Below are 21619 nucleotides of genomic sequence, written 5' to 3' on the forward strand. Positions count from 1 at the left end.
AATAGCTAAAATCAACAACCCAAGAAATAACAGATGTTGGCAAGTATGCAGTGAAGGGGGAACACTGTTGCACTGCTGGTGGGAATGTAAACTGGTGCAGCCACTGTGGAAAACCATACGGAGGTCAAAAGATTAAAAACAGAACTACCCTATGACCCAGAAATTACACTTCTAGTTTATTTATCCAAAGGATACACAGATGCTGATTCGAAGGGGCCCATGCACCCCAGTGTTTATAGCAGCACTATCAACAGTATCCATGTTATGGAAAGAGCCCAAATGTCCATCAACAGACAAATGGATAAAGAAGAAGTGGTATATACATATATACAATTCCTTGGCGATCAAAAAGAATAAAATCTTGTCATTTGCAACAACGTGGATCAAACTAGAGGGTATTATGCTAAGCGAAATAGTCAGAGAAAGACAAATATCATATGATCTCACCCATATGTGGAATTTAAGAAACAAAACAGATGAACATCAGAGAACGGAAGGAAAAATAAGATAAGATAGGGGCGCCTAGGTGGCTCAGTCAGTTGAGAGTCCAGCTCTTGATTTTGGCTCAGGTTGTGATCTCACAGTTTGTGAGATTGAGACCCGTGTCAGGCTCCACGTTGAGCATGGATCCTGCTTGGGATTCTGTTTCCCTCTCTCTCTGCCCCTCCCCTGCTTGCGTGGTCTCTCTCTCAAAATTAAACCAACATTAAAATAAAAATAAATGGGGGCGCCTGGGTGGCTCAGTCGGTTGAGCGGCCGACTTCGGCTCAGGTCATGATCTCACGGTCCGTGAGTTCGAGCCCCGCGTCGGGCTCTGTGCTGACAGCTCGGAGCCTGGAGCCTGTTTCGGATTCTGTGTCTCCCTCTCTCTGACCCTCTCCCGTTCACGCTCTGTCTCTCTCTGTCTCAAAAATAAATAAACGTTAAAAAAAAAAAAATTAAAAAAAAAAAAGTACAAAAAGTTGTTTAAAAAAAAAAAAAATAAATAAAAATAAAAATAAATAATAAAAATAAAATATAAAATAACAATAAATATAAATATTATATAAATATTTATATATAATATATGAACTTATATTTGTTATAAAATCTATAAAATAAATATTTATGTATATAAAATATATAAAAATATTTTATATAAATATAAAATAACAACAAACATAGAATAAAATGAAAACAGAAAGTGAAGAAACCATAAGAGACTCTTAAACACAGAAAACAAACTGAGGGTTACTGGAGGGGAGGAGAGGGGCTAGATGGGTGATGGGCATTAGGGAGGACACTTGTTGGAATGAGCACTGTGTGGTATATGTAAGTGATGGATCACTACATTCTACTCCTGAAACCAATACTACATTATATGTTAACTAACTGGAATTTACATAAATTTAAAAAATAAGACCAAGAAAAAAATGGGATCAGGCACAAATAGTCCAAGGCTACAAAACTTTTGATGTTTGTTTATTTTTGTGAGAGACAGAGAGCGTGAGCAAAGGGAGTGACGAGCAGAAAGAGAGGGAGACACAGAATCCAAAGCAGGCTCCAGGCTGTGAGCTGTCAGCACAGAGCCTGACATGGGGCTCAAACTCATGGACTGTGAGATCATGGCCTGAGCCGAAGTCAGACGCTTTACCAACTGAGCTACCCAGGCGCCCCATGGCTTCTTTATATTCTAGGTGTCCTTTTAGATTGTGGCTTTTTTTTCTGTGCCTCAGGGCAGACAAGTCTGCTCAGGGTTCCCTCCACATAGCCTTCCCCACTGCAGTTCAACATCAAAGGTGAAGTTCCCTTCATTGCCATGTCAGCGTCTCTCTTGCCTTTCCCTCTGTAGTGTCTCTTTCGATGTGCAGAAGCTGTTCAGTCAGCCCTCAGTTCTTCAAGAGGAATTGCTCTATAAGTGGATTTGTGTGTTCATAGAGAAGTTGTGTTCAGAATCTTTCTGCACTGCCATCTTGGACTGGAAGCTGTTTTGTTTTCTTGATAGGTTACCTAGTAATTTATCTATTTTATGAATCTATTTCAGAGAATAACTTTTTAAACTTAATTTTTGTGTCTTTTTCTTAAAGCTTTTTTCTGCTTTTATATTAAATATCTTTTGTCATTTGAGATATTGTATTTAAGTCCATTGTAGAGGACACAAATAGCTACATCTAAATGCAGGGGGGGCTAGGAATGTAGCCATTTGCCCATCATTTCCATTACAGTGGTAGAAATGGAAGTTGGATTTAAAAAACTTTTTAAATTTTTTTGTGTTTATTTTTGAGAGAGAGAGAGAACAAATGGGGGAGGGGCGGAGAGAAAGGGAGACACAGAATCCGAAGCAGGCTCCAGGCTCTGAGCTGTCAGCACAGAGCCTGACGCGGGGCTCAAACTCACGGACTGTGAGATCATGACCTGAGCTGAAGTCAGATGCTTAACCAACTGAGCCATGCAGGTGCCCCTACACACTTTTATTCAGAGCTAAGATGACCCAGTGGATGGCTTTAAAAAGTCTTTTCAATATGTCCTACAGCCTTGAGCATGTTTAAATGGAACAAGAAATTAGGGCATCTGTTAATATAATTGTTTCAAATTGAACAACCATCATTTTTCCAGAAGAAGCATGTAAGCATTGTTCTGTGAAATAAAATAACATAGAGGTGAAAGACAAAAAACAAAACAAAACAAAACAAAACAAAAACAAAAACAAACAAACAAAAAAACCCACAGATAGTCAGAGATTCCTCTGACAGATAATTGTAAAGACAAATTATAGGATATTCCTACTCTCCTAATAGGATCCCCCTAAGCATAACACACAGAGTGGGGGGGGGGGAGGGTAAGGGCTACAATATGCCCAGTTATGAAGAAATGAGAATTTTCTGACAGGTCCTGAGAAGGGCATTTTTATTTTTACAATTTCTCCCCTTACTAGTGTCACCAGAAATGAGGTCATCCATTATATTTGAGCTGGCAAGTGCCATTTAACACCATGTAACATTTCTACATTGCTACGCGTAAGAAACAGAATTGGTTTCCAGCATCCTGGGGCAAGAATACGTCCAAGAAATAGAAAGGAGAGCAGACAGAAACGACAGAGCTGAGGTTCGAGTATATTGAAGCCGGCAAATTCTTTTCACATACCATTACATTCTTTTACCTGGAACCCAAAGCAACTAAGAGGGCAAGAACATCCTAACCAAAATCATCTCTACATCAGATCCCAACACTGTCTTCCCAGGATCCCCTGTCAGAGAAGAACAGTGATGGGCATTTGGGGGACATAACTGTACCCCAAGGATCGCTCTCCAAATGTTAGGGAAATGCTTTTTGGAAAATAGATCATTATACCTGTAAGAGAGCTAGATCACATTCATTTGTGACCCTCTCTCCATTTTAGAGCTAAGCAAAATGAGACCCAGAGAGATGAAGAGACTTTTCCAAATGCACCTCATTATTGATAAAAGTGCTCTGATTTTACCTGTTATTTGTTTACACCCTGCCTCGCCAACGCATCCCTGTCCACACATCCTGGTGGGCAAGAGGGATGTAACAGCAAACAAGGAACTTAGCTTCTGCATTTTCACTTTGTTTCTCAAATCCCAAGGTATGCAGTCCAATAGCCTGTAAGCTGTCACAATTTTACCTAGTGATTCTTAGGAGCATATTCACAGCTACAATAATAATATCCCTCACCTACCATTTCTGCTTAAGAGAAAATTAAATGGGCTAGCACAGCCAAATTAATTAGCTAGTAGGTTGAACCATATGATAATTCCAATTTTGTTGGTCCAACACAGTTGAATATTGGCAATGTCACATGGTTCAGTATGACATTCATAAGCATCCTGGTGTCTCTTAATAGAGAATCACTCTTTATTTTGATAGATCATCCCTTATATTCCATGAAATGTGTTATGTGGGCTTCAGTTAGAAAAGCCAACTCTGGAGAATAGGTAAATAAATTGTGGTGTATATACACACTCAAAATAGTTCAGAACAGCAGTAACAAAGAACAGGTTACCTATATACACAACATAGATAAACAAAGAGAACAGATATTATGTTGAGTGGAAAAAGCCAGATACAAAAGATTACATGCTATAGGATTCAAATGACATGAAGGTTTGGAACTACCCCAACTCCTTGTTTGACTGTGATAGAAGACGCAAGAGCAGTGCCTCTGGGGAGTGTATGGTTTGGGAAAACTGATTGGATGCTGAGAGTGTTCAATATCTTGAACCACGTCTTGGTCACGAAGGTTTAAACATTTATAAAAATCCATTCAGCTGTGTATTTTAAATTAATGCACTTTACCCATTTTGCTATATGGGCATATATTTTAGAAAGAAAGAAAGAAAGAAAGAAAGAAAGAAAGAAAGAAAGAAAGAAAGAAAGAAAGAAAGAAAGAAAGAAAGAAAGAAAGAGAGAGAGAAAGAAAGAGAAAGAAAGAAAAAGAAAGAAAGAAAGAAAGAAAGAAAGAAAGAAAGAAAGAAAAAAGAAAAGAAGGAAGGGTGAGAGAGGGAGGGAGGGAGGAAGAGAGGAAGGAAGAAAGGAAGGAAGGAAGGAAGGGAGGAAGGGAAGGAGGGAGAAAACCACATTCTATAGACCCTCATGATGCAATTTAGCATAGTAGATAAGCATAGGCTCTGAAGACAGATACCAGTCTGCTACTAACTAGATATTAGCTATTTGACCTTTGATGGAACACTTAACCTCTTTAAGCCTCAGTTTTCTTATCTCTGAAATGGAGACATACAGGAATACCCACCTCATAGAGCTTTGGAGATATTAAATAAGTTAATATTGTGAGGCACATGGCACAGAATAAGTACTAAAAGATGGCCCGTTGGTACTAGTGGTAACACTAGGAGCAGAGTCCATACTGAGGACCACCCTTTCCCGTGCATACACATCAATTTCTAGGGAATCCCTTCCTCTGAAAAACTCTCACTCCTCATGTGGTCCTCAGTGGAGGAGTAAGAAGCAGGTACTAACGCTTGCCCCCGAGCAACTCCCCTACTTACCAACAGGGCATCTGGGAGGTTGTGCTCTCTTGTGAAGGTGATGACCGCAGGGGTGATATCCAGCGCACTGAGTTCCAAAATGGCAGTGTTGATGGTATCTGTATCATGGGCCCAGCCCGCCTGGAAGAACACAGCCACCTTCCTCATAAGAAGGCCAGAGCGCACACGTTTGAATACATGTCTTGCCACAAACCTCATGGCTTCCCCAAGGCTCCTGCTGCCAGTTGACCCTTGCAAGGGGATTCTCCTGACCGCCTGCAGGAGCGCAGGCTTCCCCTTGTAGTCTGAGAAGCGAGTCAGGTAGTCTGTTTTGGAGCTGTACGAAACAATAGCCACTCGGGCACCTGTTGGGCAGTTACTTTCACTTATATCCATCTTCATCAGTAGGGATAATAGGATGTTTCTCATTCTCTCAAAATCCGAGTGGGAGACGTCATTTGACATGTCCAAGGCAAAGACCACTTCGCTAGGGAACACGGGGCATTTGGAAACACCTTGACACAAAGGATACACAGATTTAAGATTTTCTGTAATGCCTCTGAACAGGTGAAGTTTGAGATCCAAGTGAAAAAGAAGATCTATTACGTACCTGTTGAGCAAGCTGGAAGGGAAATTGTTTTGGAGAAAACACAAGACATTGTTAGTTTATATAGGCAGTGGTATGTTTTCCAGCTGAGTGCTTTAATATGAAAAAACCATCTCCTCTGAGAAATTCAAGCAGTGAACTTCTCTCTGGCCTATTTGCTCCCCAATATCCATTCTTCCTTTTTTCTATAGCAGTAGATCCCAGTCTCTGGGCATATGGCTGCCTGGCACAAAGATGGCATTTCCCAGAGGGGGAGCTATCTTACTAAGTTCTGAGTAATAGAATAAGAGAAATGGTAGAAACAATTTCAAAAAGATATTATTCCCTTTTCCCTTCCTTTTCCTACCAGCTAAAGCTTGATAGACATCTTGGACCTTGAGGGCACTTGGGAAACAGGGCCCCCTTACCCTAATGGCAAGGCAAGAAACTATAAAGACCCTGAGTCCCTGAACACTGTGGAGCTCTGTATCAACCCTGGACTGGCCACTTCCTGGCTTTGATCTGAGAAATACACTTGTGTCATTGCTATTGAGCACTGAGGTCGCTCTGTACTGAACTTAAACCTAATACACTGAGATATTCTGAAACTATATATATATACACACACGTACACATATACACACATATCTGAAACTAAGTATAATATACTATATATATATATATATATATATATATATATATATCATATACCACGTATTATGTATAAGTGTGTATGCACAAGTAATATGTTTTATGGAAAATATCAGAAAACCAAAAATTAAAATTACCTTTAATCTATAATGTATATGCATGTGTATGTATATTTAATTGTTAATTTAGTTTTATAAAACTCGGACCTTAGTATATGTCCTATGTTGAATCTTTTTTCACTTAATATATGATTAACATCTATTCTTCTCATCCATATGTTTAGAGCAGTATCACCTCGTCTACTATAGATGTCTCATGATACTCCCACCAACATCCCTTTGTGATGAGCGCGTTTATACATGTATCTGTGCATCTCTGTCCAATCATGGTCCTATAATATGTCTATAATTGTGGCTTTTGATATGCAGTGTCCAATTGCTCTTCAGAAAGGTTGTACCAACTGACACTCCTACCCGCAGTGTGTACTTTTATACATTTCCCAAATTTAGGTAGAGAATTTTTTCTCATTTCAAAAGTATTTCCAATTTGAGAAACAAAAAGAGTATCTCATTTTCACTTGTATTCTTTGACCTCTTGGGAGGTCAAACATTTTTACAGGTTTATTGTTTGTTTGTATTTTTTTCTTCTCCGAATCTTCCATTCATTCGTGTCTTTTCTCCCATTTTCAATCCAAGAGTTTTTTACATCAGGTTTAACAAATATGAACTTTCTGTGCCTGTAGGTGAAAATGATTCAGTAGGACCAACTGTATATACTTTGACCTGACAGAGTTAAAAAGATAGGTCCTTTGCTTGGGTCCATTGCTTATACTGCATATATTTTCCCCCATTTTTCTGTGTGCTTTTGACCTCACGGTGCTCTTCAATATAAAGGGGTTTTAATTTTTGACATGGTCAGCTCTGACGTTCTCCCTTTGGGGTCAAAATTATAGTATTATTCTTTATGATTTCTAGGAAAGAGGACCCCAGAATCTCCTGGACCAGAAACTGAAAGGGAATGGACAGAATTTAGAGTTTGAATAAGGAAGGCCGGGTGTATGTGGAGAAAACCCAAGCACCTAAATTAAGCACTCTGCCAAGTCAACATTCTCTCCCTATTGCTAGTGAATAGGGAAAAGTACATGTTACAGGATGCAAATATCCTGGCATACATTGAAGACACTAAGTAAATTCCAATCTGGGAATGTGACAAAACATTAAGATCCGATCATTTGCAATTCCATTTTTAAAACATAAATGTAAATTTAAAAAGACACATTTCTTATTGAAGGCTCACTGGTGATCCCTCTTGTTTAAATGGATGGGGTAAAAATAACAAGGCTTCTCTGAATTTGTTTTGTTATAAGAAGCACCAAGATGCAGACACGTAGGTATGCAATTGCCAGTGCATTTCAGGAGGGGCCATGTTACAAGAGAATTTTTCTCCACCGTTGAGATGGCATGCCTTTTAACCACTTCATTTCTGAGACCACATTCATGAAGATTACTTGCCCCAGGGGAGACTGAGCCAAATACATTAACTGATAAGAGCTTTTCATGTGAGACGAATCCACAGGTGACTTAAGTCCCCGATCCATGACCCATTCCAACTTCTCACCACTGGCCCCCATTTGAGCCTTTTCCCAAACAACTTACGGCAGTTTTCTTGTATTAAGTCAATGATTTCACAAGATTGCTAGAAAGATGGAAAAAGAGAGAAAAGTAAAAGGTATTTAATGTGAAGCATATTCCTTCTTAACCCCAGGACTTAGAAATGTTATATGTGTGTTATCAGTGCCTTTCTGAAGCTTTTTAAGCTATAATCGAAAACCAAAAAATTGTTACAGCACGTGAAACTATCCAGAAGTTATACTTCTAGACACAGCAGATATTTAAAAACATTTAAAATATATTTTATATACAACACAGTGTTCGTATTATTAGAGATAGGTAATAAGGGGAATTCTTTATTTTTTTATCTGCCTCACAAAGCAGTGGAATCAAATCTGATTTTGAAGAAGTTTCAATCCAGAAATCTTGGCATAAAAGGCAAAGAAATGCCTTCAATTCTTGGATCTCTATGTCAGCAATTCTTGGAACAGTTCATTAGAATAACTGCCAAGACACGGGCCCCTCACACCTCCCCTAGAATTCTGCTGTGTTCCTTTGATCTCTCCCCTCTGTTCTGTTCATCCCTTGACCCCATTACTTCTTGATTCTCATTTGTTCCCACTTCCTTCCCCCACAAAGTAGTATTTTTGTACTTGTGAGATAAAAAGCCATCATAGCTTCTGAGATTGTTTTCAGGTGTGTCACGAGACACGAAGACCTGTACTATACTATATGTTGGCTTATAAATACTTTATAAGCAACTTTTAAACTTTACAACAAGGCATATAGCACAGGGGTAGTAGCCTCAAAGTCTTTCCTTCCACCTGAAGTACTCAAAAACAACCAAATTCCTTCCACAATTTAAAATATTATCCAACTCTTTTCACTGATGTGATTCTAACATCTCTGAGTAAAGTTTATAGATCAACTTAAAGTACTAAAATAATTTACAAGGGGAGAAACTAAAGAATCTTCATAGATTTCTATTTGGTGAAAATGGAAAGCTTTGTATGCTAAAAAGGATAAGGCTTAGAATTAAAATGTTCACGTACCATCACATCTACCAAACCTTTGGCGCCCTTGATGCCCTGGAAAGAACAGATATGAGTTTAAAATGCAAGATTCTGAGGTACAAAATATTATTCTCCAGAGTTGGCAAGAGATTCTGAGAAAGCTACCACAGTATAGCCCACTTTCTGCCCTTTACTCCTGGCCCTGAAATTCTGACTCCTTAAGGAAGAAAGTTGGAGTGTCTAGGAGGTGTGGCCCAGACCTCAGAATCCAGGATATCCAGGATGATGGTACATAAGGACCTTTAGAAGATCAGGTCATCTTGTGACCAAACCACAGTATAGGATCCAATTCAGGAAAAGACCTTTCAAGATCTCAGGACCATTCATAGACAATTGTAAAGCAGACCTCATTCCCTATCCCTTCTCCTCAGGCTACTCACTGACACCCCATCTCTGCTCTTGTGCTGCACAAGTCATCCCTGGAAACCCTCAGAACAGATAAGCCTTACTGCAGCTACTCTGGGAGTCGAAGGACCCTTGCTTCTATTTAGATTCTACAAGGTAGTAACTTGTCATCTCGGGCAGATAACTATAATCTTCTCAGCCTTTGTTTTCTCAACTGTAAATGGCCACGTCCAGTCCTTCTGCTTCTAAGATTTTTGATTCTATGACTTTGTTGCTGCTCTACAGTGAATGGTAAATGCAGTGAAACCACCAGGTTCAACCCAGGACTCACTCACTACACCATCCCTCACGAAATGACAGCCTAGCCTCATAGGATAAGGTGTGGCACAAAGTGACAAGAGCCCCAAAGTCTTTCCTTTCATACCAGATGAACTCCCAGGCAATTTTAAAAATATTTGTGGACCAGCAACATTGTTAGTTTAGTTAAGATTGTATAAATGTCATATTTTGTTAGGATTTCCTTCTAGTGTTTGCATAATGTTGTTACTCACCTTGTTTGCATTGATAAACTCACTGTCCAGTGAGTTTTATGTATTATGTATTTAGACATGTTTATAAATCTCCAGCCACTCTAATATCTTCCCCATGTTCAGGTAAAAAATATATACCGAATAAATATACTGTATCAGTTGATGTCCTCTAAAGCAAATCTGGCCCATTCCCTATATACATCCTCTAGTGCATCCTAAATGTTCATTTCTTCATTAAGATAGCTCTTTGCAAATTCTCATTTACTTTTACCCAGGGGTTGAAAATAGAAAGAAGAGTCAATGTTACCACTGGTCCTGGAGGGCCTTGGTCACCTGGAGTTCCAATAAATCCAGGAAAGCCAGCATTACCCTAAAAATAGCCAAACCAAAGGAATAAGCTTCTCCTCTTGAATACAACTTGATTAAAACCATCAGACCCATTTTAAGATACCAAGCTGTCATTATTTCTAAGGTCCCATGAGTCTGCTATGGACAAGTTAGTTTATGAACTGTATCAATGGAGTGAGACACCAAGACTAGAAAAGGAGGGGGCTCATTATGGGAGCCATCTAAATTGCCCCCTACATACCTAATCCAAGCCAACATGCGGACATACATACAGACACACAATTGAGTCCAAATTGACTCAATACCCAGTTGAGATTCCAGGTCGTATAATTAAAAGAATGCAGGAAATACACATTGAGGGCCTGGCAACAAGAGAAAGGAAAACTGCTTTCACCACCTTCTGGTCTTTGGAGTCTGAAAAAAGGTATGAGCTGAGCTTAGCTCACTGCTTGTCTTACAGGTATTTGAACTGACACAGCATTATCTGCGTGTAATTGATGCTTTATCTTTTTTTATTTGAAACCAGAGAGATAAGTTTAGCTGAGCAGGGCAATATTAGCCAGCAGCAAACCAAGTTAGACATAGATCAAATTTTTCTTTATGTCCTTGCCAATGTGTGAAAATACCACTTATTGAGTGCTTAGATAATAAATATTCTTTTTCCTCTCTTCTGCACTGAACATTAGTCGTGTCCTTTTCCAAAAAGCCTTGCTCTCTAATGTCTATCAGCTAAACACTACCAGGGTTTTAGATATCCACAAGATTACTCTTTCTGAATAGAGCCACCAGTGATGGCAGCTTTTCAATATTGAGTCTTTACATCCTGAAGGAATGGATTTTTAATGGTAGACTCTACAAAGCACAGTGAAAACATGGCTCAAAGTCCACCAAGATGGCAGCCATATTCTTGAGATTCTAGTCCTAAATTAACAAAGAAAAATTTAAGGCTTGGAAGAATCTTGAAGAAACATCAGTGTTTACTCTGCAGCTAAAACAATGCCCTTCTGAATGATATCTAGACTTCACATAGATATTGATATTGTGTAACTGAAACTCCAACTTAGATTTTCTGTTATTATGGTTTGATGAGTCGCATTTGCATTTATAAGGTAAGTGAGAGTGGTATTAAGTGGGAGAGTGGGGTAGCCCAAGGGAGGTGTGGAATATGCACTGACTTAGGGGGACAATGGCCTTCCTGCTAAGTCCATTAAGTCAATAGAAATCTGCTCCTGTGAGCGGTGTCATGTGGGCCTCTACAGATCTTGGGAAATTCCTTTGGTTCTTACCCTCCTCCCTCTGACTCCCTTCGCCCCCTTCTCTCCTCGGTGGCCCGGGTCACCATCTTCTCCCTTAACAGAATCAAAAGCAGAGCGTTGAGTGTAAAGAAAAATAAGTACAAACAAATGACATATGCTGCATACCAGATGCCAGACCCCAAAAGATAGCTTCTTACTTGTGCACCAGGAGAGCCAGGAAATCCAGGTTCACCCTAGTGTCAGAAAAGAGATAAGGTCTTGTTTACTGTCATGTGATTAAGTCTTTCTTTCACATTCCTCCGAGAAAAAGAATAAATTATAATTTTGAGAAAACAGACTCAAAACAGGTGCCAGGAAAAACAACTAGAGCAACAGTTGTTATCTTGAACTACTCCCAAGTGGCCATATTTTATTTTTATAATTCAAAGTGAAACAACTTGCAAATGACTTTTACAAATTCTTCCACTTCCTTGATATATTATGTAATGGAACTTCCTTCTTAAACAATTTTATCTGTTGGTCTAAATATCCAGAGGTCTGACCCAATGGAAACCAAAGGAAAGGGGACCAAACAGACTGGTGGGAAGCAGGTGCCCATTGTCAGATCAAAGGCACACTACAAAGCAACTGTTCATTCAACAAATATTTATTTAGCACCTATGTGCCAACCATTGTTCTAAGCACTGGGAATTCAGCACTGAACAGAACAAAGACCCTGCTATCATGGAACTTAACTGCTAGTAAGGAAGAAAAGTATGTCAGGGAGAGAGAAATGCTATTCCAGAAAGGAGATTAAAGAATAAAGAATGATATGGATGGGGTTAGGAAGAGGGTCATTATTTTATATGAGGTGGTCGGACAAAGCTTTTTGGTAAAGGTGGCATTTGGGCCAAGACCAGCAGAAATCAAGAAAGCCAGCCAAACAGGTATCTGGGAAAAGAGCATTCCAAGCAGAGGGAAGAGTGTATGAAGAATTCTGAGGCAAGAATATGAACCTGTGCTGTGTTTGAGGAACACGGAAGCAGAATAGGGGGAGGGGAGGAGGCGAAGATAATGTCAGAGAGTTCACAGAGGGGCCAGATTATATAGAATCCTGTAGGCCATGTTTACAGTGGGGTTAATTCTGAATGACATCAGAAGGCATAGCTGGACTTTGAGTGATCTAACTATGCATTTAAAAGATGGCTCTGGGGGTACCTGACTGGCTCAGTCAGTATAGCATGTGACTCTTGATCTTGGGGTTGCAAGTTCAAGTCCCATGTTGGGTGTAGAGTTTACTTGAAAATAAAATATTTAAAATACAAAATAAAATTAAAAAAAATAGGGCTCTGGCTGCTACATGGAGGACTAACTAGATGAGGCAAGAGTAGAAGCGGGGAGAACATTTAGGTGGCCACTGCAGTAATCCAGGTGGAAATCATGCTGTCTTGGCCCAGAGGGTGGCAGCGGTGGTGGTGAGAGGTGATGAGAGGCTGCACGTATTTGGAGGGTGGACTCACCATTATTTGTTGATGGATTAAATATAGGGGGTGAGAGACAGACATTTGTTAAAGATGGGGAAATGTCTGCCTTGAGCAATCGGCAGGAGGGAGGCTCCACTCCCTGAGATGGGGAAGGCTGGAGGAGAGGCAGGTTGTCAGAGCAATTGTTTTGGCTGACCGGATGTTTGATGAAATTAAAGGATTAGTGTTAATTCTTTGGTTGACAATGTATTGTTGTTATTTTATTTTACTAGTTTTTTGAGTAGGCTGCACACCTAATGTGGGGCACAACACGGAGCTTGAACTCATGGCCCTGAGATCAAGACCTGAGCTGAGATCAAGGGTCAGACGCTTGACAGACTGAGCCACCCAGATGCCCCTGTGGTTATGTTTTTAAAGAATTTTTTAGAGATGCAACTTGAAATATTTACTCATGGAATATATGATATCTGGGATTTGCTTCAAGATAATTGGGATAAAGATATATGTGTCGTGGAATACATAAAAAACAACATTAAATTGGTCGAGGTTTTTTATTCTTTGAGCTAGGTGATGGGTACATGGGGATAGGTGTCATTATATTAGTCTCTCCACTTGTACACGTGTTTGAATTTTTCCAGAATCAAAGGTTAACAAACAAAAGAAGAAGAAGGAAGGAGGAGGAGGAGGCTGTTTGGGGACATGCCAATTTTAAGGTGGAAACATATTTAGACGTTTAAGAGTATGGTCCAAGCTGGAGAAATACACTGGAGATCACAGGATAGATGATACTTGATGCTATGTAACTGGATAAGGTCACCTGAGAAGTGAGTAAAGAGGGAAGTAAGAGAAGTAGAAAGATAGATCCCTGAGTTTTCTAATATTTAGAGGTCAAGAACATTCCAAAGAAACTGAGAAAGAACAGTCAGCAAAAAACAAGTGAGTGGGCTGGTCTGGACGATGAGAGAGGAAAGGTTTCAAGAATAAGCTCCTGATCCCCTTTGTCAAATTCTGCTGAGACGTGGAGTATGACGTGGGCAGAGAAGTGACCAATGGATTCAGCACCGTGGGTTTCACCTTGACTAAAGGTGTTTAGTCGTTGCGCGGGCAGAGCCGAGGGGTGAAGGCTCAATTGTCACCAGTTAGAGAGAACCAGAGGAAAGAAAGTGGAGTTTCTCAACCTCGGCACTACTAACATTTTCGACCTGACCATTCTTCTTTGTTGTGAGGGGCTGTCCTGTGTTTTGTAGGATGAAAAATATTATCTCTGGTCTCTACTCACTAGGTGCCATTTGCATCCCCTCCCCTGGCGTGACAACCAGAACATCTCCTAGAGGGTAAAATCACCCCTGGGTGAGAACCACAGATCTAGACCTACTCTTTCAAAGAATTTTTCCAGAGAGGAAAGGGACAATGGTACTGTGTAGTTAAATGAGTGTTTTTTTTATTGTCTGTTTGCTTGTGGGAGGGGTGATATTCCCACTTCTTTGTATACTGACAGGAATGATCTGTGGAGAGGGAAAAACATTACAGAAGGGAATTGCAGAAGGGAAAGGACCCAGGAAGTAAGCAAAAGGGGAACAGAGTGCAGCCCATGAGAGAAGAGATCAGTCTTAGACAAGGGCATGGACTCTTATCCACAGCAGGAGGAGGGAAGGCAGGGTACAGAGGCTGGCCTACGCAGTGGCAGATGTATGTAGAGGTTCTCTGCTCACTGCTCCTATTTAATTAATGAAACAAGAAGCACAATCACCTGCTGAAAACGTGGGAGAGAAAGCAGGTCTTGGAAGTCTGAGGAGAAGGGAGCAGGGATGAATCAATTGATTCAGAGAGGAAAATGAACAGAGAAGGGAATGGTAGCCAGCTGGCCAAGCAGCAATAGGGCTATTTAAAGTGAGGTCATGAAGCCTTGCCAGGAAAAACCCATGCAATGTGGACTGAATCCATGATGTTAGCCATACCACAATAAGCATAGGCTGCTTTGAATGTAGTACCAGGGCTGGTATGTGGCTTAAAACGTGAACATTTGAGGGGGGCCTGGGTGGGTCAGCCAGTTAATCACCTGACTCTTAATCTCGGCTCGGGTCGTAATCTCACGGCTCGTGACATCGAGCCCCATATCCAGCCCTGCGCTGACAGCGTGGAGCCGGCTTGGGATTCTCTCTCTCTCTCTCTCTCTCTCTCTCTCTCTCTCTGCGCCCTCCCTGCTCGTGTGCACTCTCTCTGTCAAAATAAATAAAATAAACTTTGAAAAACTGGACATTTGAATTCTACCCAGAATTCCCCTGCTATGCAAACTCTCCCCTAGAGAAGAAAGACTTAATTTGCCAGGGTGGAGCTCCAATGGGCTAGCTTCTACACTCAGCTCTGTCTCTAAGCAGCTGTGTGACCATCGGCAAATCACTCCATTTCTCTACGTCTCAATTTTCGTATCTATAAATCAAAAAGGCTGAACTAGATGATCACCAAGGCACCCATGGTTCGTCATTGCGCAGGTATTTACTAAGAGCCTACTATGTTTTGGGCATGTATACACATTAATTATACTAAGGGCAATATCCTGATCAATAAAATGGCAACAGTGTCATCCAGGGAAACAAGACAATTGCAGGGTTAAGTAGCTGGGCATCACTAAACATCCTAGTGATTTCTTATGTTGTGAAACAATAAATGGTAACTCGCAGACTGAAGCACTCAGAATAACTGTGGCTATTGACATTTGATTTGTTCAACAGTCTTCATGTGATTTCCATTCTTAAAAACCTGTCAGTAACCCATTAACTACATGTTAAAATACCATATCCTTATGAGAGTAGAAATATTCAAATATACTTACTGAGTACCTACTCTGTGCCAGGCTCATTCAAGCAATACGAAATTGAATAAGGTGCAATCGACTGTCAAATTCACAAACTGGGAGGTAGCCAGATATGTAGGGATAAACCTCAATATAACCTCAATAGAAAGGGGCTACTATAGAAACATGACCAATGTGCATGAGGAACACAGAGTATAGGACAACCAAATCTTTCCATGGGGGAGTCCAAGAAGGGTTCCACAAGGAAAAGTTGATACGTGAGTTGATCAGAGAAAATGTGTGAAAAAAGTCCAAAGGAGGGAGGTGTGTAAGGACATGCCTAAATAGAGTCAAGAGTGTTTGCAAAGACAGGAAATTAGGGAAGTTCCTGGCTGGGGTGGAAATATCTGGCATAGGTGGAAGGTGAGGAAAGGAGTTCAAGTTTTAAATAAGGCAGTAACAAAATCAGCTTTTATTTTTTAGGGAGGGAACTCTGGCAGCTATAACATGTCATAAGCAGCATTTAGAAACCATTTCTGGCATACCGCTTGGATAATAAAGACTTATTCTAGTAAAATTAAAAACAAATCACCGTAGTAGTTAGTTCAGAATACCCTGTAAGATAACCCTCACCTTTTTTCCTTTTCTTCCCGGATGTCCATATCCATCTGGACCAGTAAGACCCTAAGAAAATGACACAAGATGAATGGTAGAGTCATCTAGATCAATACTGGTTGACAATATTATCTGAACCCTTGGATTAATCAGCAATGCAAGGAAATGGAGAAGGCAGAGGGGCTTGGTGGAGGCTTATACTGTATCATAGGATAAACCCTCAGCTACCTTTATAGGATAAGGAGAGGATAAGTATTTAAAACTTGAAAAGTATTTTTTTTTTCAATTTTAACTTCTTCTTTAGCAAGATTCTGTACCTCACCAAAATGATGCCACAGATGTAGGGAGCCACATCACTGTACAAAATCCCTCTTGAGCTAAATTTCCTTTCTTTGCAGGGTAAAGTAACAAAAGAAGAAGCTCTAGAATTTGGCAGATCTCTAGAGATAAATGCAAACTTACGGAGGAAAAGACTGGGATGGAGGCAATAGAGTTTAGTGAATAAGTGCTTAAGACGTATACCCAGACAGACCTGAATTTTCATTCTACTTCCAACACTGGTTGGAAGCAAGTTATTCTGGTGGGGGGGGGGGGGGGGCGGGCGGTGGAGGTGATGATGGCAGTGGTGGTGATCTTGGTCATGATGACGGTGTTCGTGGTGGAGGCAGTGATAGTGGAAGCAGAGGTGATGGTGATGACAACAATTATGAATATGTTAATGACACTACTGGGATCTTAGCATCTGTACATATACACAGTGAGCTTCCTATGACAAGGGGTAAATTCAGAACCTTTTAGGTGCACCTTGCTGAATGGACAAAAACTGCACCCAAACCAAGCAGTCAACTGAGAACAATTTTAAGTTTTAAGCCACAAAGATCATTCCTATGGCCTAAGGGGGAAAAGCTTGAAACATTAGAAAAATGAAAAAGAATAAGATAAAGAAGATTGCCAAAGATGAATTGTTTGGGGACAAAAAAGATGCAAATGAGGTTCATTTGCTGTTCCTCCGTTTTCTCTCTGCTGAAGGACACACACAGCCTCGGGCACCTACAAATTTCAGAGATCCAAACCGCCTATCTTGGAGATAACCGCTTCTGACATTCCTGAAATGACACCTTCCAGAAAGGCATTGCTCCCCAGCTTCGTCTGTCCCAAGGAGAGACCGGTAGAAACAACCTTTGCGTTATTTTAAACCAGGAAATTTTAATAAAGTGGAACAGCATTAACTTCATCACCCGAACTGAGAGTAGATGCAGAACACTACTTATCCTATATTCCTTTTGACAGTAATCTTGTTCTATTTTCTCCCCCTTGCACATTTAATTTTAAGCTTTTTGGCCTGCTTTTTTCTTCTCCCCTTGCTAACAAATGCAATTTCAATGTTGAGTGCAAAACAATGGCAGGGTGTTCCCACTGTTGATGAAAGAAATCTCAAACATAGGAGCTGCAGGAGAGACAACACTTCTCCCTGTCATAAAGCTCATTCCAATAAAATGATGAATTGAAAATAGTCATAAAATAACTAACTGGCTCTCATGTTCAGAGGGATGGCTAAGGTCTAAATGCAGAGCCCTGTCTCTGGGAGCATTATCTGTTCATGTAAACCTTTGATGATCCTTGGTCTCCAAAGGTTATTTCTATGTTCTGGGTAATTGAGGCCATGCACTTAAAAGTTTGCAAGTCTGAATGCCTGTCTTATTTGTTTCCCTGGAAAAATTGTTTCATTGAACACATCTGTATTCCAAAAAATCTCAAATGCTTAGAAAACATCTTTGTCAAACAGACGAGGCCCACTGGCATATCCCTCTTCCACAACATGTGAGGAGGCAAAATAAATCCCAAGACATCTTTAGGTTCTTTACTTGTGGGAGGAGTTTGAGAACCTTTGACTCTTTAGGGTCACAACAGCTCTGGCGATCATATCATATTTGTACCCCAAAATTCATCAGGAATATTCGAACTTTGTGTGAAACAAGAACAAATAACAAACAAGAAATTCAGCCGAGAGTCCAAAACAGAGAAGCCAGACTTACAGGTTGCCCTCTGAGTCCTTGTCGACCCCGTGGGCCTGTGGCTCCTGTGTCACCAAGATCTCCCTTTTGTAACAAAAGGTAAACATGAAGTTAATTTTTTCCTATGAGTTCATGCAGTTTTATGTCATTTTCCTTAGAGAGTTTACAGTCACCCTTATTCAGGTCCCGTTGCCAACACCATACAGTCTAAGGTGAGTATCTTCCTCTGGACTTTGTTACACAGAGATTACTAACAAATATAGTGGAGATTTGGGCACTGAAAATTAGTGAAATGAGGTATATGGCATCCATGACAGAATTTTATATTTTTCTGGCTTTTTCTAGGTGTGAATGTAAGACTATGTTTGTAGAGAACCCATATATTTATCTATTTATTGATATGTCTTTGCCTACTGATATAGGTGGCCATCTATCTATCTTTCTATATGTCAGTCTATATGTCTTTCCTTCTCTGTATCCACTGTCCAACTATAAGGTATAGTCAATACCATCACCAATGATATCAAAAACTCACACTGGAAATGATCACATACGGAGAGATTCACATGAGAATACCCAAGTTACAAGAAAAAAAAAACAAAAAAAAGATGTGTTCTCTGGCATTTACCTTCATTCCTGTTGGTCCCGCTTTCCCTTTTGAACCAACTGTCCCTGGAGGCCCAGGAATCCCCTACAACAAGACCACAACTAAAATCACCTCAAGGGCCACAAGGTAACTCTCTGACTCTCTTGTTATTATCGAAATGGTCTGGAACTGGTAATATACTCATAAATCACCTTTAGTGTTTTATACAATTAATTGTATCCTTCAACATACAAAATGCTTCATATACACATTTAATGTCTGGGCTGGTGGTGGGGTGGGGGAGAAGGAGGGAGGCGTTCTATGTAAGAGGCCACATCTACCAAGCTCTGAGCACTGGAGCGATGATCTGGCTACTAGAAGGAAAAACGCCGTTTGATTAAGAGATCAGGAAGACAAACACCTAGACTTTCACCTGCTCCAAACAGAAAATATTATCAAAAGAGAATGAAAATAATACAATCGGTACAAGGCTAGACTTTTTCTGATCGAGAGTTAATAAGAACAGAACTAGGGCATAGGCTATCCTGGAGCTGCTATTTTGATTCTCCAGATTGAGACGCTTATCCCTAACTTAAACCATGCTGCTCAGAATTTAAGCTATGTCAAATGCTCCCATCATCAGGAAGCCACTTGTAATCATCTGTCTCAATGTGGTCTGACGCTTCTATGAACCACTGGGAGACTGGGTCAGGAGTAGAAGGGGCACTAGAAAGAACAAGTTGGAAGCCAATTCCACCACGTACCGTCCTCATGACAAATCATTTTTAATCCCTTTGAACCTCGGTTTCCTTATCTATAAAATTAGGATAGTAACGCTTCTTTTTATGCTTGTGAGGATCATATTGGCCGTTTATACCTCTGTACAGCTCTATTTTTCCTTGCACTATAGGTAAGGCACGATCAGTTTGTGTTAAACACCCTTGGGGCTCTAACCCAATCTCATTGATCACCATATTCCCACAATTTACCAGAATAGAAGGCGGTATAGCCAGTGATCAAGTTAGCTATTTCTAGAAACCCCTGATACCTACCAATTCCAGAACAGTGTAGCTTTATGTTATTTATCCAGGAACACTCAGGTGTATGAATTGGCCACTGTTAATATGCAACTCTGCTGTAGTTTTTCGTTTTTCAAACGTACCTTAGCACCCAGTAAGCCTTTTGGTCCAGAATTTCCTGGTTGTCCTTGCCTTCCTCTTGGTCCCTGGTTCAAAGATGACATTAGAATTCAATCAGTGTTTATGGTCTATTTCCCATGTAACCACAAAGTCGCCTTGGTCATCAACGGGAGCACAAATCATGGTGCCCTGACCCATCACTATCACATGTATCACACTTTATTCAGCAGCATCAGCACCAAAGCAACCCAGACTCACTCCATCTGAAGCACTGGATATGAGCCTTCAGCATCCATATTTGTGACCACCTCTGCAGTTGAATCTGATGAGCCCTAAAATCTCAGAACATTGCTTTTATATTTTAATACACCCAACTAGTTTTAAATCCTAAAAGGGGAATGAAAGGGGCTGCTGGGATATTGATCTCCTTTGAAAATTCAATCTTCTCTGTACACACACAAGGGCACATTTTGATTTTTTCAAGAACCAATAGTACCTTTAAGAAGCCTAATCGCACTGGACACATTGCTGGGGAGTTACTCATTTTCTCCCCAATCTATTTTATTGTACTGATTTCAACACTAATTTTTCTCCAGCTTTTCTGAAAAAATGCTTTCCTATTAAAAGCATTGATCATGGCCTCTATACTCCTGGGTGAGGCATTGTAGTCTTCTATTTAAATACAGCATCATACCCACATCCCAGTGGGAGGTGAAATTAAGGAGAGGTTTTATTGATTATCTTGCTCATGGTTCACAAAACAACATGTTCCCCTTGCGTTCAGCAGTAGGATAGAGTAAATATAAAAGAGAAAGCCAGGACACAACAGTGGCGGGGGGTCCAAATTTGAATTAAGCCAGCGATCAAAATGAAGGCAAAAATATATCTCTAGGTTGTTTTCCCCTATGTTCAGACACTCTTCTATCATAAAATAAATACAATCCCTAATTACACTTTGATTACCCATTTCTTCCTTTAGTACCTTTGTCAAGTCGAAAAACAACAGAAACCTTTCAAAGTGATCACCTGACACTCATAGAATTTTTAAAGTTATGGAGAATGATTCAATGTGTTAGTAAAATGTGTTGTTTTCAAGTTCTTCCACTTGATACTTGGGAACAATTGGCTTTTAAAAGAAAGATGTAGAACATGTTCCAGAAGGGTTTACAGAATGACAGATTTGGGTTATGCTTAGAAGATTCCAAAAGAACTGGACGGGGAAATTTAAATTTCCAGTTATCACTGAATCCTTTACAACACCCTGCTTGAGGGCAAGACTCTTCCTGACCTTAACGTCCTTCTTGAAGGTCCCACGCCTATTAGCAAAGTGACTTATGTATTACAGATACTCAATAAACACTTTGCTGATTTTTTATGCCAAACTGAATAAAATTTTAATGAATTAAGTACTGTTTGAGTAAGTTCAATACAGTTTCAAAGGCAGTAATTAAGAGCACAGATTTGATAACTAGACTGCTTGAGTTTGAATCCCATCTTTATCATTTACTAACTGTGGGAGCTTGGCCACTTTACCTTACTTCTCTATCCCCCCCCACCTCCACTTCTCTCTGTAAAATAGGGATGATAACCCCCCCATTAAAGGATTAAATGGGTTAATACAAG

At 40.2% G+C, this 21619-nt stretch overlaps 1 protein-coding gene across 5 annotated transcripts in view; it reads right to left on the reverse strand.

Annotated features, from left to right (window-relative positions):
* The window catches only part of LOC109258923 (collagen alpha-4(VI) chain-like), a 121580-nt gene that overhangs the window by 31997 nt on the left and 67964 nt on the right, over positions 1–21619 (reverse strand). For all 5 annotated transcript variants that reach the window (XR_002076515.2, XR_002076514.2, XM_019436155.2 and 2 more), the window contains exons 22-32: positions 20020–20082; positions 18900–18962; positions 18293–18355; positions 16275–16325; positions 11582–11617; positions 11415–11477; positions 10088–10150; positions 8885–8920; positions 7878–7917; positions 5596–5607; positions 5007–5500 (exon numbers count right to left, since the gene is read on the reverse strand). Coding sequence is in view for 3 of the 5 variants with exons in the window: in XM_019436155.2 (XP_019291700.2) it covers positions 5007–5500; positions 5596–5607; positions 7878–7917; positions 8885–8920; positions 10088–10150; positions 11415–11477; positions 11582–11617; positions 16275–16325; positions 18293–18355; positions 18900–18962; positions 20020–20082 (984 nt within the window). In the remaining 2 variants the exon portion in view is untranslated. The remainder of the gene's footprint in view (positions 1–5006; positions 5501–5595; positions 5608–7877; positions 7918–8884; positions 8921–10087; positions 10151–11414; positions 11478–11581; positions 11618–16274; positions 16326–18292; positions 18356–18899; positions 18963–20019; positions 20083–21619) is intronic.

Source organism: Panthera pardus, unplaced genomic scaffold (assembly GCF_024362965.1).
Source record: "Panthera pardus isolate Hobbes unplaced genomic scaffold, ASM2436296v1 HiC_scaffold_16, whole genome shotgun sequence".
Taxonomy (NCBI): Eukaryota; Metazoa; Chordata; class Mammalia; order Carnivora; family Felidae; genus Panthera; species Panthera pardus.